The sequence below is a fragment of the Ictidomys tridecemlineatus genome, chromosome 2, assembly GCF_052094955.1.
Source record: "Ictidomys tridecemlineatus isolate mIctTri1 chromosome 2, mIctTri1.hap1, whole genome shotgun sequence".
Classification (NCBI taxonomy): domain Eukaryota; kingdom Metazoa; phylum Chordata; class Mammalia; order Rodentia; family Sciuridae; genus Ictidomys; species Ictidomys tridecemlineatus.
This window is the reverse complement of record NC_135478.1, coordinates 127,290,390-127,306,987: the sequence shown is the minus strand read 5'-3', so window position 1 is coordinate 127,306,987 and position 16,598 is coordinate 127,290,390. Positions and strand designations below refer to the sequence as shown.

Here is a 16,598-nt window from a genome sequence, read left to right as displayed (position 1 = left end):
ATAATTTATAACACCATGCCCCCTCCCTTCCCCTCCAACCCCTCTGCCCTCTCTAGAGTTTGTCTATTCCTCCCATGTTCCCTCTCTCTATCCCACTATGAATTAGCCTCCTTATATCAAAGAAAGCATTTGGCATTTAATTTTGGGGGGATTGGCTAACTTCACTTAGCATTATCTTCTCTAACTCCATCCATTTATCTGCAAATGCCATGATTTTACTCTCTTTTACTGCTGAGTAATATTCCATCATGTATATATGCCACATTTTTTAAATCCATCCATCTATTGAAGGGCATCTAGGTTGGTTCTACAGTTTAGCTATTGTGAATTGTGCTGCTATAAACATTGATGTGGCTGTGTCCCTGTAGTATGCTGTTTTTAAGTCCTTTGGGTATAGACTGAGGAAAGGGATAGCTGGGTCAAATGGTGGTTTCATTCCCAATTTTCCAAGAAATCTCCATACTGCTTTCCATATTGGCTGCACCAATTTGCAGTCCCACCAGCAATGTAGGAGTGTGCCTTTTTCCCCACACCCTCACCAACACTTTTTGTTGTTACCCCTCACACATCAGATAGAGCACTAATCTCTAGGGCATATAAAGAACTCAAAAAGCTAAGTACCCCCCCAAAAAATCGATAAATGGGCCAAGGACTTGAATCTCTATTTCATCAGTACTTTTCCCCTTCCCTCTCAAGAAGACAGGCTTTGACCCTTCTAAGCCTCAACCTTTTGAGTTCTTGTTACTGTTCATCTCTGCCTCCTCCATGCTTGCCTCTTGATGGCTGGCTTCTCCACAGTAGACAGTTGCTTATGAAAATACCCAGTCAACAGTTGTGTCTTCCCACTGTGCCCCTCTGAGCTCCTCTTTTTCCTTTCAATTCTAAACTTCTTTAAGAAGCAGTCACTCCCCTGCTGCCTGATTCTACTTCCTCCCAGTCTCCTCTCCTTCACTTCTAGTCATCTGGATGCTAACATCACCAGTGAGGCCAAGTGCCCTGCCTGCCACATCATGGACTGATAGGAGAGGAGAAGGGACTGTTGATACCTCTTCATGCAGAGGACATGGACACTGCCTATATCATGAATCTCTGTGGATGATAAGACTACAGTGGTGGCTTGGAGTTTTGAAGTTGCTTAGGCTTTTTTGAATGTCAATACAAAGGGGTCTCCATCCCAAACATTGCATGAGGTGTACACTCACCCAAGTGCCTTAGGATTTATATTGGGACGAGACACAGAATGAACACAAGAGATGCCTGAAAGAGATCTGAAGTGAGGAGATGAGGATGTACTTAAGGTGGCTAAGAAGGCATGTTGTAGATCTCTATATTCATGAGTAAGGGACTAGGGACCTAAGAGCTTCTCCCAACTCTTGTTTCCATCACATTTTTTTTTTTAATGTGTTCCCTCATACCAGAGTGGACCTTGCACCAATGCTGGCATTCTCACTTTAGCAGCCATAATGATAATTTTAAAAGCCATATATAATCATACATACATACTCACATGTAAATGTGTGTGTATATATGTATATATGTGTGTATATATACAAATATAGAGCTCCAACTTTTCTAAAGGCTAACTTTTCTAATGATCTGACTTTTCTAAAAGCTGAACCTTCCCTTTGAGTTCTTGATACTGTTCATCCCTCCCTCCTCCCGGCTTTCCCCTTGATGGCTGGCTTCTCTCCAGTAGACGTTGCTTATATTTGTATATATAACATATATGTGTGTATATATATATATATATATATATATATATATATATATATATATACACACACACACACACACCTCTATATATGTGTGTGTGTGTGTATATATGTATATACACACATGTCCACACACAAAAAAAAAAATAAACTTTTTAGTAATCACAGCATTAAAACAAAGCCACTTTGTATTGAGTGGCACATGGGGGCAGTCAATTTCCCACACCAGAGCTGTCACTTGCTGCTGCACATGAGTGTCACTCTATGCACATGTGATTGAAAGCGCATCACATTTGCAGAAGAATCACTACAGGCCATGGGCTTGGGCTTGTTCACAATATTTGGCAGAATGCATGTTAGTGCTGGGACTGCCACCTCTGGTACAATAGGGAGTTCAGGAATGCCATGACCAAAGGATAAAGCATCATGTGCGTGGTACTTGACACCGTCACCTCCTCCATATGCTTTCTTTCATTCTCACAAGAAATGTGGTAGGGCAAATTTGTTCCTACTGTGTAGACCAGCAAACTAAGACATAAAGAGGGGTGAGAAGATGGTTTTGTGATCTCACAACCTCAACCCACGGGGAAAAGAAGGAAAATGCAAACTCTTCACCTTGTTCCTCACCTTGGTGGCTCCTGGAGTGTTCCACCCCAGTCTCTCATTGTCACCACCAGCCCTCCCCCAGGCCCAGCCCTCTTGCCCGCCTCACTTTGCCATCTTCATGAGCTGCCTTATGCTTCTTGATGTGGACTCCATAAGAATGCCCATTCACCAAGATGAACATATCTCTTTTGTCCCCTCAGTGCTCTGGCTCACCCCATAGAAGCTTTCTGCAGTAACTGTTGTGTCACTTGGCTGCCTCTTGGCAGAATCACCTCCTTTGGAAGGACCTACAGTAATTCTCAGCACATAGATTTTCATGAAATGAAACTGAAGGCAGATAGAATTAATCATACACAGTCTCCTTTTCTTCAGTCCTCCCCTAGCCCCCAAACCACCACCCCATTTATGTGTACCATGAGTTGGGAAAGTTATGAAGGTTTTTAAATATTCTTAGTTGTAAATGGACATAATAACTTCATTTTATTTAATTTTATATGTAGTGCTGAGGATTGAACCCAGTGCCTCATGTGTGCTAGGCAAGTGCTCTACCACTGAGCCACAATCCTAGACCCTGAAGTTATCTGTCTTTATGTTGACTTTTTATGTTAATTTTTTTCTTTTTCTTCCTTTATTCTATCCTAGCGTCTTACGGAAAGAAATGAAAGTTGACCAATTCTGTCATCAGGCACCGCTTTCACGAATGGTCACAACTGTGAAACCTTACAACCCCTTCAACAGAATAGAAAAAAAAACAATAGACCTCTGAAAGAAGCCACACCCTGAGAGAGATTTCTAAGCCACTCATCCTGGAAAGGCATTGTGTATTACATGATGGGAAAATACAAGAGCCAGCCACGGTCTGAGTGTGTGTGAATGAGTTGTGGTGTAAAAGGCAGTGCAATCTTGCCTTGCCTCAGCCAGACATGAACCAATCCACAATGGCAGCTGAGACCCTAAAAACCACCCCACCAGGTCTTGCTGCAGGAGACTCCTCTTCAGGCTTGGAATACTGGGTCTCTCTAGAGGTTTCCCATCCTGGTAATGTGACACAACCAGCAGGGTTATAACTGCACAGCCTAGATCATAAATTTGAGGATCAGAGATGAACTTGTCAAAAACCGACACATTATCAATGGGAAAGTTGGACCATGGAGAGAGATAATCACATTCTTCCTTGTCACATGGGGGACATCACCACATGGGGACAACAACTGTATGTAGAGGGGAAAAATACACTCTTGATTTACTCTGTTGTTTCTCAAACACATCCTGGATTCCATGAGGGTCCATAGGCAGAAAGGATCACTCGTGCCGAGATTCAGGTTGGAATGGCCAAAGAGAACGTAAGTGCAAAATCAGTCCAATTTTGTATTCAGGCTGTGGGGTTCCTTTTGGCCCTTCAGCTTATTTATATGTGTGTGTACATATCTGTAGAACCCATTAAAGTTCACAAAATACTTTCATAAACCTTAGCTCATTGACCTTGCAACCCTATCATAAATTCTTATAGCAGGCATTTTACATATATGTTGCTATTTAAAATGTTTTTATTGGTGCATTATAGTTGTACATAATAGAGAGATTTATTAGGCTGTGTTTGTACATGCACAAAACAATTTGATCAATCTCACTTGAATAAAATGTACTGAGCCTAGGAGAAGTATTTATCTGGAACTCAGGTTTCCTGAGTTCAGATATCTTACCACCCCACCCCCCTCCATTTCTCTGCAAATTGGATAACCTCCATTGAAATATTAAAACAAACAAACAAGACAAAGAGAAACAAAAAGCTCACTGCATTTCTCGGGTTTTCTGAAGTGTATCTCAGGGCTTCCACCTGACAATCCCCTTCTTCCCCTAAAATTCAGAACAAATAGTTGTCCCACAGAAGTCTAAGTAACTGCAAATTCTTTTTTTTTTTTTAAGAGAGAGAAAGAGAGAAATAGGGAGAGAGAGAGAGAGATTTTTAATATTTATTTTTTAGTTTTCGGTGGACACAACATCTTTGTTTGTATGTGTTGCTGAGGATCGAACCCATGCCAGGCGAGCACGCTACAGCTTGAGCAACATCCCCAGCCGAATCTGCAAATTCTTTAAGGTGCAGCTTGGCCTTTCTTTTCCAACTGAAAGGGAAAATCAACTATTTTTCTTGTGGAGTCATTTATTTCCTCAGTAAACAACTAAACAGACTTTGAAGTTGACTCTTTAACCAGGACAAACAGGAAGATGAGCAGCCATCCATCCAGAGGACTTGACTCGCCTTCGAGAAGGAATGACTTCATCTGAACCCAATTTTGTAGCCTTAATTATTTTCAGAAAGAGCAAGTCTCTGAAAAAAAATAATCAGATAAAAAAAAATCTTCAACTCTGGAAGATTCTCAGCAAAACATAAATGGGGCAGCATTACCCTTTCCCATCTGTAGATTGATGTGGATATCTGAGATTACATTTTTTGGTAAACATCCTTGGCAAGCCACTTCATCAGAGGTGTTGCTGTTCAACATCTGAGGTACCTGTTCATCATTCTGGGTCTTTCTATGGCAGGGCAGCACTGACACATACCTAAACATTTTGAAGACCTAAGATCATTTATCCATTTTCCACAGTGTAAGTGTCTGCACACCCATCAGGGTCCTTGTGCAATCTTGTGTGCCTCCAAAAGCTGCTTCTAGAAGGATGTTGGCTTTAGCAGTATTCTCCTTGGACCTCAACCAGGAGATGAGAGATGGTGACTCTCCTTTTGCTCCATAACTCATTCATATTTCTCACCTGTGAAGATAAAATGCAAATCATGCTCACCACAGACCTCGAATTGAGACCAGACACAACAAAAGACAACACAGAAATGCCAGTACTCTAGGTCCTTAACCTGTGAGTGTGAGTGGTAGTATTTGGGCTTCTGTGGCCAGAATCTGAAAGTTATAAAAATTAAGGAAGATAGTCACAGGGATAGCATCTGCTTTTCTAATTCTGAAGGGTTATTTCTGAGAATTGGGAGCTAACACATGGACTTCTTATTAGGTCAGCAACTTGTCTCCTACTCACTGTCCTCAAAGCCCAGTCTCCCCTACAATGTCACCTCTCAGCTTTTATTTATCCCCGGGGATTACATAAATACAAGGAAAAAAAATTCACACTAATAATAATTCTAGTCAATGTGATGTAGAAATACTACAAAAGTACAGTAATATGGAAAAAACATGATCCATATGATAGAGCAGAATAGAAAATTAGAAATGAACAGATGAAATCATTCTGAACCCATGAGTAGAGGATAGATTTTTTTTTCAATAGAAGCTATTGAGGCAATTTAATTGGAAATAAAAAAAAAAGTTCAGTAGATCCATTCATAGAATAAAGATTTAAATCGACACTGTAGAGTCTTAGATTACCTGGAAGTTCAGGGGAATTCATTTAAAATATGAGATGGGGATATGTGTGTAGAAAATTTTGCTTGAAGAGGACACTGAAGCAAAAAACCATGAAGGGGAAAAAAAGACTTTTAATATAGAAAATGCCACCGAAATTTTTAAGATGAATCTGTTGGGAAATATATCAAAGGATTCATATTTTATTTATAGAATCAGCCTATGTTTTTTTTAAATGTTAGACTAAGAATCAAGGCAAAAATGTTTTAAAAATTCAAAAACTAAGAAATATAAGTGACCGATAAATAGAATATTTATACCTCAGTAGTATTGGAGAAGTGACTATATGTCATGTTTCACCCATGAATTGATGATGGAGGGAAGAGACATTATTCAGTACTGCTGTTAGAGGTTTACATTGGGAACACCCTTCTAGGACATTTGCAAAATGTTTCAAACACCTTTTCAAGTGGCATACATTTCAACTTAGTAATTTCACTTTAAGGATTTTGTCAAGCAAGTAATTATACAATTGAGCAAATGCATCTGCATAAAAATGTTAAATGTGCAGCCATTTATTTAATTAAGAGAAAAACAGAGGCAACTTAACGCCCATCAAGAAGAAATTTGATAAATTGTTGCACAAGAATACATAGGTTTTCCTCCATATCCATTGGTCCCACATTCCTAAATTCAAACAACTGCAGATTGAAAATCTTTTTGTTAATTGTATCTGTTCTGAATATGTACAGACTCCTGTAGTTTCTTAAACAATACAGTATAATAGCTATTCACATAGTATTTACTTTATACTGGGAATTATAGATAATCTAGAGATGACTTAAAGTATAAGAGAGGATTGCATAGGTTATATGCAAATACTACAATATTTCATGTAAGACATTCAAACACCCGTCGATTTGGTATGGGAAGAGGGTAGTTTGGGACTCAGTAACCCATGGATACAGAGAAATGACTATATGTTGAAATGCATTAGAAACATAATAAAGCTCAATATTTATTATCATAGAAAAGGGGGTACATGTACATTTTACAACAGCATTTAAATTTAGTTTGCATGTATATATAGAATAATACAGGGAGATGTTTAAAAAGGGACTAATAGTTATTAGTTCCAGAATAATAGGTAATGGCATTTTTATGCTGTTACTCGGTAAACATGCATTTCTTTAAAATTGGAACATATGAAAAGTGATGAGTTCATAACCCGCTTGAATCAAACTGTGAAATATGATGTATTAAGAACTATGTAATGTTTTGAACGACCAACAATAAAAAAAATCCCTAAAACTCTTCAAAGCCCCTAATATAACAAACTATAACAAATCTCTTTCAAGAAAACGTTTGTTCTTCCTGAAGAAATAGTTCTGAGTCTCAGAATCTTATTATCCAACTCAATCATTTCTAAAGTTTGAGGTTTATAGTATATAGATGACTAAAAATTATAAAGAGTAAAGTGCTTCTATTTTACCCTGCCTGCCAGGAAGCTCAAAGCTGATTAAATAGTACATTAATTAACTAAGAGGCTTACAAATATAAGTAAGCCAGAGTTTCACATTCAAACCTGCTATTTTAAGAAGACTTTTGAGTCATTTTGGTGTATACCACAGATTCTGGTGGTTTGTGGATATGCTCCCCCACCCCATCCCTGCTTCCTACATAGTTTTACATTTGTCAGTGTCTGCTTAAAGATTCTTACAGTATCAGGAGATACTCAGATGCTTAAGAAAATCAATAATATACAGATTACATTGAAATTAGTGTTTCACGCCCACTATGGAGTAGAGGCTGGAGAAGAAAAAAGAAAATCAGATTCCTCCCTTAAAAACTGTTCAAATTTCCTTTGCAGTTAGAAATGGCAATTACCCGGTGGTAGGAACAACCTTACAATTCAGAGTTATTTTATTATTAGTGAGAATATTCTAAAATAAATTCATTTTTTCCATTTAGCTCAGGGTAGACATCTGGAGCCATAAACTGCTAAATGTAAAAGACAAAGGAAGAAAGTGCAAAGTTAAAGAGTTGTAATTAAATAATGACTAGATGTTTCTCTGAAAGAAACATTTTCAGAATTGATATTTTAAAATACCTCCTTCAAAAGTGGTTAGTTGATCATCACCAGTCTTTATCATCCACCCTGAGGCATTCATGTTACCAGCTTGGGTTTCAGAATCAGGCTGAACCAGGTCAGAGGCCCACCTCCAAGTTCTCCAGTTGATCTTCCTTTCCCGAAAATCTTTTTTCTTTTTCTTACTTTTTTCTTTCTTTCTTTCTCTCTCTCTCTCTTTTTTTGTTTTTTGTACAAGATCTTGAACTCAGGGGTATTTGACCACTGAGCCACATTCCCAGCCCTATTTTGTATTTTATTTAGAGACGGGGTCTCACTGAGTTGCTTAGTGCCTTTTGTTGAGGCTGGCTTTGAACTTATGATCCTCCCTCCTCAGCTTCTCTAGCTGCTGGGATTTCAGGTGTGTGCCTTGTGCCCAGTCTTTCCTGGAAATCTTAATGGACCTGACTTACTTGGACCCACAACTTCTTGAAAGTGAAATAATAGTCACCTAATAAAACATATACACAGTGATATGATTTCATATATAAACATGGTTTATAATGGTAGACAGGGAATCTTATTCCCTGAGATAACACAGGAAGGGTGGCTTACTCTTTTCATATGCATGTTCATTCTTTCAACAGACCCTCTGGGACACAATGATGCAAGACGTGACCTATGGGGGTCCACACACAATAGTCAAGTCAGCAAGCAAATAGGAGTGGCAAAGAGTCATTAAACAATGTGTGTGCTCAGGAGGCCTCAAAGAACATCAATATACCATAATTTCTCAACTCGACAAGTACAAAATTAAATCTTGAGTGGAGCAAATTGAACAATTTTTCTCAAAAAAACTAGACTGCATGTTTAAAAAGTATTATATCTTTCATAATGTAGGTAAGCTTCTCCATACACTTATACACAAATATACTCAAGAGATAATTCAATAGAAACGAGTTATATATCTTTACCATAAAAGATTTTAGTTTATCTAAATTAATACTTTTTCTGAAGATGAGAATTCACAAACTGTATTGGATTTGGAAGAGTAATTATTAATCCATAGGACACAGGCATCTATACCAGGCACTAGTAAGATCTTTATAAACTGCCAGAAACAATGCAAATGCAAATATTCTAGTCCGGGTGCAATCGTTTTCATTATTTTTTTTTCTGTGACATTGTGTCATAATAAATTCTTATGATTCTACTCAAATTGTATTCAGAAACAGTAGTATGATTTTATTTAAGGAACTTGTGTTTGTTTTCTTTATGGTTGGTTTTAAATATGCTCCCGACTACTGTTGTCAAAGCAATTCCTGTTTTGCCCCTCATAAATGTGTGTTCCTTGGGTATTGGTGAAAACTGACAGTGAAGAGTGGCTTCATCCTACCTGCTGATCACAGGTGTACAGGAAGAGGGCTGGCAAGGGAGAATCAGACATTGTTGTTTACCCTGGGTGGGTTTCCAGGGCAAACTCCACTACTTCTAAGTTTGCAAACTGTAATTGGAAACAGCTTTACTTCCTTACATTCACACTTTGAAAATAAAGCCCTAAAATGCGTAGGGTGTAAATCTATTTTTCTAGTGCCGGGAGACCGTTTTTATTGTGTCTTCTGTGGGTAGAGCCACAAGATAGAAGATAAAGAGAGACTCGGTGTGCAGCCTGTGGGGACTGGCAGGAAGAGGCATCAGAGCAGAGGAGAGGAGGGAAGAGGCCCTCCAGGGTGTGGTGCCTGGGGCTGTAGGGTGTGGGGGAAGGGTCTGCCTGCAAGGTCAACACCACAGATTGTTCTAGATGGAGGCTGACTGCTCTAGAGGAACACAGGTGCACTTACCCAAGGCCAAGTGCAGCCTCAGGTTTCCCTGGAGGATTGCTGAGCTTCAGGGAAGTTCTGGGGGAGGTGAAAAATGTACTAGGCAAAGCAGATGTCAAAGAGAAATGTCCTGACAAATAGTTGAGAGTAGAGAAGGAGAGGAGTGGAGTATCAGACTCCTGTGTTATCCATTTCTTGCTAGAAAGAATGACTGCAGGGCAGCAATTCCAAACCCAAGTCAGTATATTAGGTAGATCCTGTTGTGTCTTGGTATCCATGAGGGATTTGTTATAGGTATCCCCTGTGGATGATAAAAATCTGCAGAGGCTTAAGTCTATTATATAAGCTTGCATGCACAAGGCCATGAGTTCAATCCCCAGCACCACACACACACACACATACACACACATACACACACACAACATAGTATAGTATTTACATATAACCTATGTACATTCTCCCTATACTTTAAATTATATCTAGATTACTTACAATACTGAATACAATGTAAAGGCTATAAACATAGGTGCTATACTATACATTTAGAGAATAAGGACAAGAAAAAAGTGTGTATATATTCAGTACAGACACCTTTGCTTTTCCTGAATATCTTCCATTCACAGTTGATTGAGTCCATAGATGAGGAACAAGTGAATACAGATGGCCAACTGTGTCACCCAACATTCAGTGTTATAGTACTATGCTCCTATACTCAGTTACCTAAGAGGGCGAATATAACCAAAGCCTTCCCTGAGGTGTTCACTAGAAATTGATAGTGTTTCAAGGTCTTTACTTTTTTAAAATTTTAAATTTTATTTTTAAGTCTTTTTAATGTGTTCTTTCTAGACAGAAATGACAGTAGAGTATATTTTGACATATTATACATACATAAGTATAACTTGTTCCAATTAGGATCCCATTATTGTAGTTGTATATGATATGGAGTTACATTGGTCGTGTATTCATATGTAAGAATAGGAAAGATACATCTGATTCATTCTGTCTTTTCTATTCCCATCCCCTCTTCCCTTCATTCCCCTTGTCTAGTTCAATAAATTAATAAACTAATCTTCCTTTTTATTGTTATCAGTTATCATCCACATATCAGACAGAATATATGCCTTTGGTTTTGGGGAACTGGCTTATTTCATCAAGGTCTATTGAGGGTCCTTCATTATTGTTATTTCCATAACTAATATGAATTATTGCAGAAAAGCTAGTCCAAGAAAATTCCAATAACAACAGAATTTCAGATGTTATTGGGAGGACCAAAACTAAGGAAAACCTTGGCCTTCAAGTTGATTCTTAGCTCCTATGGTGCCATGGCCTCCATCCCAGCTTCGGCCCCAACTAAGGTGGTCAGCTTTCAAGCATTAAGTCTGCTTGATTTGGAGCTCTGCTTAGCAAAGTAGGTACATAGAGAGAAAGCGCTGCATCTCTATGCCCTTCAGTCATCAGGATACCCAAAGAGGAGGTTCACGGCAGCAAAATCAAATCCAGGTCTCATGGGCAGTTGGTTCCTATAAATTCTGGCTCAATACCAGGGAAACTGAGCATAAAGATGAGGAAAGATGCTGAACACTTGCTGTAGCTCTGTGTGGTTCAGGGGTTGTATACTTTGGACAGGCAGCTTTTTTCTCTCTCCTTGCACTTTGACTTCCAAATACTGACTGAATATATAGTCCTGTAAAAATCCATAGGAATTATGTGAGATACAATATGAACGGGGGCGGGAGTGTTCAAGTACAATTCTTTATTGTACTTGAACTTTACAGTTTCCCTTGATTGCATTTGTTCTTTGGAAAAAGACTTATCTTCCCTAACTTGCTCATCAAACTAGGGTCAGAAATATGCATTTTAGGTTATTGGTTTTCTTACTTTTGCTATTTAAAAGAATATGTCTCAACTGCCTTCTAGTAAAGGTCACAGAAATATTAATATGCTTCCAAAACAAGAGGACCCAAAGGCTCAGCTTTCAACATAAGTTAAAGTGTGGTGATGCAAATTGCAGAAAATCAGTGGCCTGTATCTCTCCAAGAATTATTTAATAATGAATTTACCAGGAGAAAAAATACAAGGACCCTCTCTTGAATAAGCTGTACATACTAACAACTGAAATACACACAGGGAGAGTCAGAGCCGCTCAGATTCTCAAAGAGAGCCTCTGAGAATGATGAGGGACAGCCATGTAGTGTTTTCATGCCCCTGAAGCCCCAAGCATGGCCTTCCTATGATATGGACCCATCTGAAATGATGTTAGCTTCTGTGAAGAAGCCCAGGAAATGTGTAGAAGAGGAGCCAGCACAGCAAATGCATAGCAGGATGGTGAGTGTTGGGAAGTGAGCCTTGAGTAGAGGTTTTCAGACCCAGGAAGTCAGTGCCCTTCTCTTTACATTGCTGAGGGGACCATCTTGAGTAAAATATCCCATGTGAGGTACACATTGAACACATACCCTTTCCTTTCATTCACACACAAATGGTTCTTCCCAGCCCAAGAAAGTCAGGTTGCTCTTTTGGAGTTATTCTGACCATTTGTGTAGTGAAGTCAGTTCTTGGCTCCTAAGAACCATAGTACTGAGGGAAGGTGTTCCCCTTCTAAATTGAAATCATGGAATCTGTGAAGGCTGGGGACTAAGAGGTTCGGCCATGCCTGTGAGTGGCACAGCTCATCCTCCCACAGTGGCCTGACAACCAAACTCTCATGCTGGATGCTGTGCTGCTCCAGAGCTCAGGTGTGGACTTCGTAACATGTGGAAGTGGAAACTCACATGTATTTCTCCAAAGCACTGAAACCTTCACAAACCCTTCTTCTGCTTAAAGGGCTGGGTTAGTGAGGGTGGGGATATTGTTTGTGTTGGTTGTGGTTTGATCATAGTTCCTTTGAATTCGTTATGGCTTGTCTTTCACGGTGTCTGGAGTCTCAATTCTCCTGAGAGAAGGATGTTTTTGTTCAGATAGCTTCAGCCCTCTTAAATCAGGTTGGCAACACCCCTTCCTTTCTTGTAGGCCCTGCAGAGAGGTAACCCTTTCCACCAGAAGGACCTCTCCTGAGCAAAGAGCTCAAGTTCACTTCCTGCCTGTGGGGAGCAGATAGTTCTGAGGTGAAGGTGACAGGGAGAGGCAGGGGAGGGGCCTTCACAGGGCAGAACCATTCAGTATGTAGATAGACCCTGGAACACTCCTGTAGCCCTTGCACTTGGGACAAAAGCTTTTGCTTAATCTTTGGTCAAAGTTTCCTGCTAATCCCTTATTGCTATTTTCCTAAATTTCTAACATTCTAAGAATTTGAAAACTCACATGGATATGCATCATCAAAATCTATTCCCTGGGAGTGTGGCTATGAGTTGCCTGGACCCTGTCCTAGAAGTAAATTCCCCCTGACTTGCAGCAAGATGGCTAGTCCAGCAAACCACACCTGGGATGAGAACATATTTCAACATACTGAAGGGGTTTGTGTTCTCAAAGCCACAAGTTTTCACTGGGAAAATATAAGGCTGTGGGAATGTTGAATAAGAGAACATGCGTAAGTACTTGGTACAGTGGAAATGTTCAGTAAAAATAACAATTAATATTTAAAAGAGTACTCCTCTAAAACACTATAGCTCCTCTCATGGTCCGTACATATTGTTCATGTCAAAAAACCCAGCCCTTCCCCTACTCTGCCCAGCCCCTGTGTTCTATCACCACTAGCTCTCTCCTCCTGACCTTCCACCCTTTCTCTGCTCCCAGTGCTCATGAGAAATTAGTGGGATTATGACTCATGCAGCTGCCTTTGCTGATGAGCTTTGTATTCCAGCAGCAGAAGGTTACAAACCAGTGTGGGCAGGTTAGTGAGGCCACCCTGTACTAGATTTATCTTTAAAAATTATATGTATGTATGTGTGAACATGCAAATACACACATGTATACACACGTTACTGGTTTTGAATGTATTGTTGAACCCTCTAACCAAATAGAAACCTCAAATTGACGTTTCGCCCCCACCATTATTTTCCCTCATAGACAAATGAAAGAGAGACAAAAATCCCCAAGCATTTTCAGACTGCTCTTTGAGAACTGCTGGTGCTGGGTACCTGTAAGAAATAATAGGAAGCAGCCTAGGGACACATCTTAAAGGGTCCTTGGATGCTAACAGAGGAACTTTGGAATTCTCCCTGTAAATAGGATGGAATGAAGATTTATAAAGCTTTATGAGTGCTTTAAGATGACTTTGAATTGAGCACAGGAAGTTTGAATAGAAAAGAGACTAAACATATAACATTTGGGTAAAACTTGCCCTCTATGTGAGCTCTCAGCTGCCTTCTAATGATTAGGGACTCACAAACAGATCTTGAAACCAACTTAGTTCAAGTTTCAAGCCTGCTATGTGGGACTCTGTGTCTCTCTCCTGAACTTAAGTAGACCACTCCACTTGGCCCTTACTCACATGGCTCAGCTCCATACATTGTGTGTGTGTGTGTGTGTGTGTGTGTGTGTGTGTGTGTGTGTGTGTGTTTTAACATTTTCCTGCTTATATGTATCAATCATATATATTAATGGGATTCAGTATGATATTTACATACATGCCTTCAGAGTGCACAGATGAAATCCAATCTCCTTTTTCTACCCTCTCATATACTCTTCCCAGCCTCTAGAAATCACTATTCTGGTCTCAGGTCAATCTTAAATTCTTAATTCTTCCCTCTATTCCACTTAGCATCTGCACCCTATTAAAGACAGAAAACCCCTCATTCTGCTGAGTATCTCTCCTGATGTTTTATTTTGTAAAAGCTGTCTTTTTCAATGTTGTTATATGATGGCCCTAAAACACAAATATGTTCATTTAGGTGGATTTATTTTCCATCTCCCCGCTTTAGGAATTGTCAATTATGAGAGTATTCCCGATAATATCAGCCAACTATGCAGCATCTATTTGCTAACAATACTTTAGCTCCCATTTTCCTTGACAACAAATTCCCAGCCCTTAGCAGGACACACCAGGTCTTTCAGAACACAATCTCATGGACTCGACCTCTGTTCCTTTTTAGGCATAACTTCTGAATGCCACCATCTATCCCGGGTGCCACAGCTGACTGCCAGTATTTGATTCATACCTTTCTATAGGTTCTCTTACCTTTGTCTGGAACATTTGTCTTTCCCTACTAACTTCTACACCCTCAAATCCCCATGGTAATACCCTGTGCCTTGTGAAGAGCTCCTAACAGGGAAAGTGATGATTATTTCTTTATCATTTTCTTTGTATTTTATACATTGTTTCATAATTTCCATCTGTATGCCCTGTTTGTCCTATAAAGCTGGAAATTGTGTCCCAGAGGGGAGAAAAATGGTCCAGAATATATTGGGGACTCAACCAATGTTTGAAGAAAGAAACTGACATTCACATATGTGAAAAATAGAAAGTGATATTCATTTATACCTTATCTAATATGATTCCTAAGATGGCAGGGATGAGGGGAAAATTGTAAACTCATTCACTTTAATCTTTCACTACTTTAGCAAACTTTTTTTGAATGACTCCTATGTGCCAGGAAAATGTACACTATATTCTGCATCCAGAGAAACGTGAACCCTGAGGACATAGCATGGTTAAAAAGAATTCTGCACAATGATCACATGTGTAGACATTTGGAGGAGATTTTTTGTGTGTGTGGGATGGGAAACAATTGCATGTTGATTTATAGACAAGTGTGCGCATTGATGGAGCTTACTCGGGTAGAAGAAGTAGGAGATGTGCTTCCAGGACAGAGTCCCAGGGAGGGAAGATGAGTAAGCCCTTAGGCAGGCACTGCTGTTGAGCCTTATTTTCAAATAAAATAGAGGAATTTCCTTTTCTGAGTCTGGTCAGGTCAAAGGGTAAACTGAGAAAGAAGCAATGTGGCTGCTGATGCCATCCACAGAGAGTGAAGTCCAATTTGATTTCAGCTCCAGTCCGAGAGACCATCTTCTATCATCAAGCTTTTCTTTCTCAGGCTCATATCATCTATTCGTTCAGAAAGGAGAATGCACCATGGCATTTCACATCCCTTCAGTATAAAGCTAGTTTTCTGGAATTTTACCTTAAAAGAAGTGTTTCTATCTGTTCATTAGCTGAAAACCTGCTCCTTGGATTTCATTTCACAGGCAAGGCCTTTCTGAACAGCCCACATCATTCCTGGACATATTTCATGCTTTTGTGATATTAGCTTTTCTTATGGAATAATTAAATAAACATTTTTCAGCCAATTAAAACATTAAAACTTAGGTGAATAGTCTAATTTTTTAGGCAAAAACGTTCGATATGATAGCATACATTTATTTTTCATGGTGGTCTCAGAAATTAATAAATCTTACCAAGAGCCTATCAGGAATTGTAGGAGTAGAAATGACATAAAAAGGCTGACCTGGGACAGCAAGTTCTGCCTTCAGCCAGCCTCAGGATCTGCAGCAAGTCACGTGGCATCTCTGGGCCTCTGGGTCTTTGTATTTTAAAATTGTTGACTTTAAGGATTTTTATTTTTCATCTCCACCTTTAGCTATCTGTTGGTAATAAGAACATTCCTGACCACGTCAGCCAATTGCACAGAACCTAGAAGGATTGTACAAAGTCCTTCAGGTTTTTGATGGGTTTTAGATGTCTGAGATCGTTTATGCTGTTATAACAAAGTACCACAAGCTGGGTATTCATAAATGACAGAAAATTCTTCCCCATATTTCTAGAGGCAGGGAAGTCCAAAGTCAAGTTGTCAACAGACCAGGTGTTGGTGAGACCCTGCTGCCTGGTCCATGGATGGCCCCTTCTGGTAGGAGAAGCAAATGCATTCTCTAGGAATTTCTTGTGAAGAATGCTAATCCCATTCACCTCCCAAAGCCACCACCTCTTAATATCATCATATTGGGTGTTAAGATATTAAAATATGAATTTGGGAATGGAACATAGCATTCAGTGTATAGCAATAGATAGGAATGATCATGATTACTTCAAAGTACAGATGCTCCCTAATTTAATGATGGCCTGACTTTAAGATAATACAAAAGTGATACACAG

The 16,598-nt window shown here is 39.4% G+C and overlaps 1 protein-coding gene across 1 annotated transcript in view; it reads left to right on the top strand.

Moving 5' to 3' along the window:
• Positions 1 to 7,024, top strand: part of LOC101964337 (sperm microtubule inner protein 7) — a 174,086-nt gene extending 167,062 nt beyond the window's left edge. The window contains exon 8 of the mRNA XM_078039754.1: positions 2,961 to 7,024. Within this exon, the coding sequence (XP_077895880.1) occupies positions 2,961 to 3,084 (124 nt within the window). The 3' untranslated portion in view covers positions 3,085 to 7,024. The remainder of the gene's footprint in view (positions 1 to 2,960) is intronic.
• Positions 7,025 to 16,598: the final 9,574 nt, after the last annotated feature.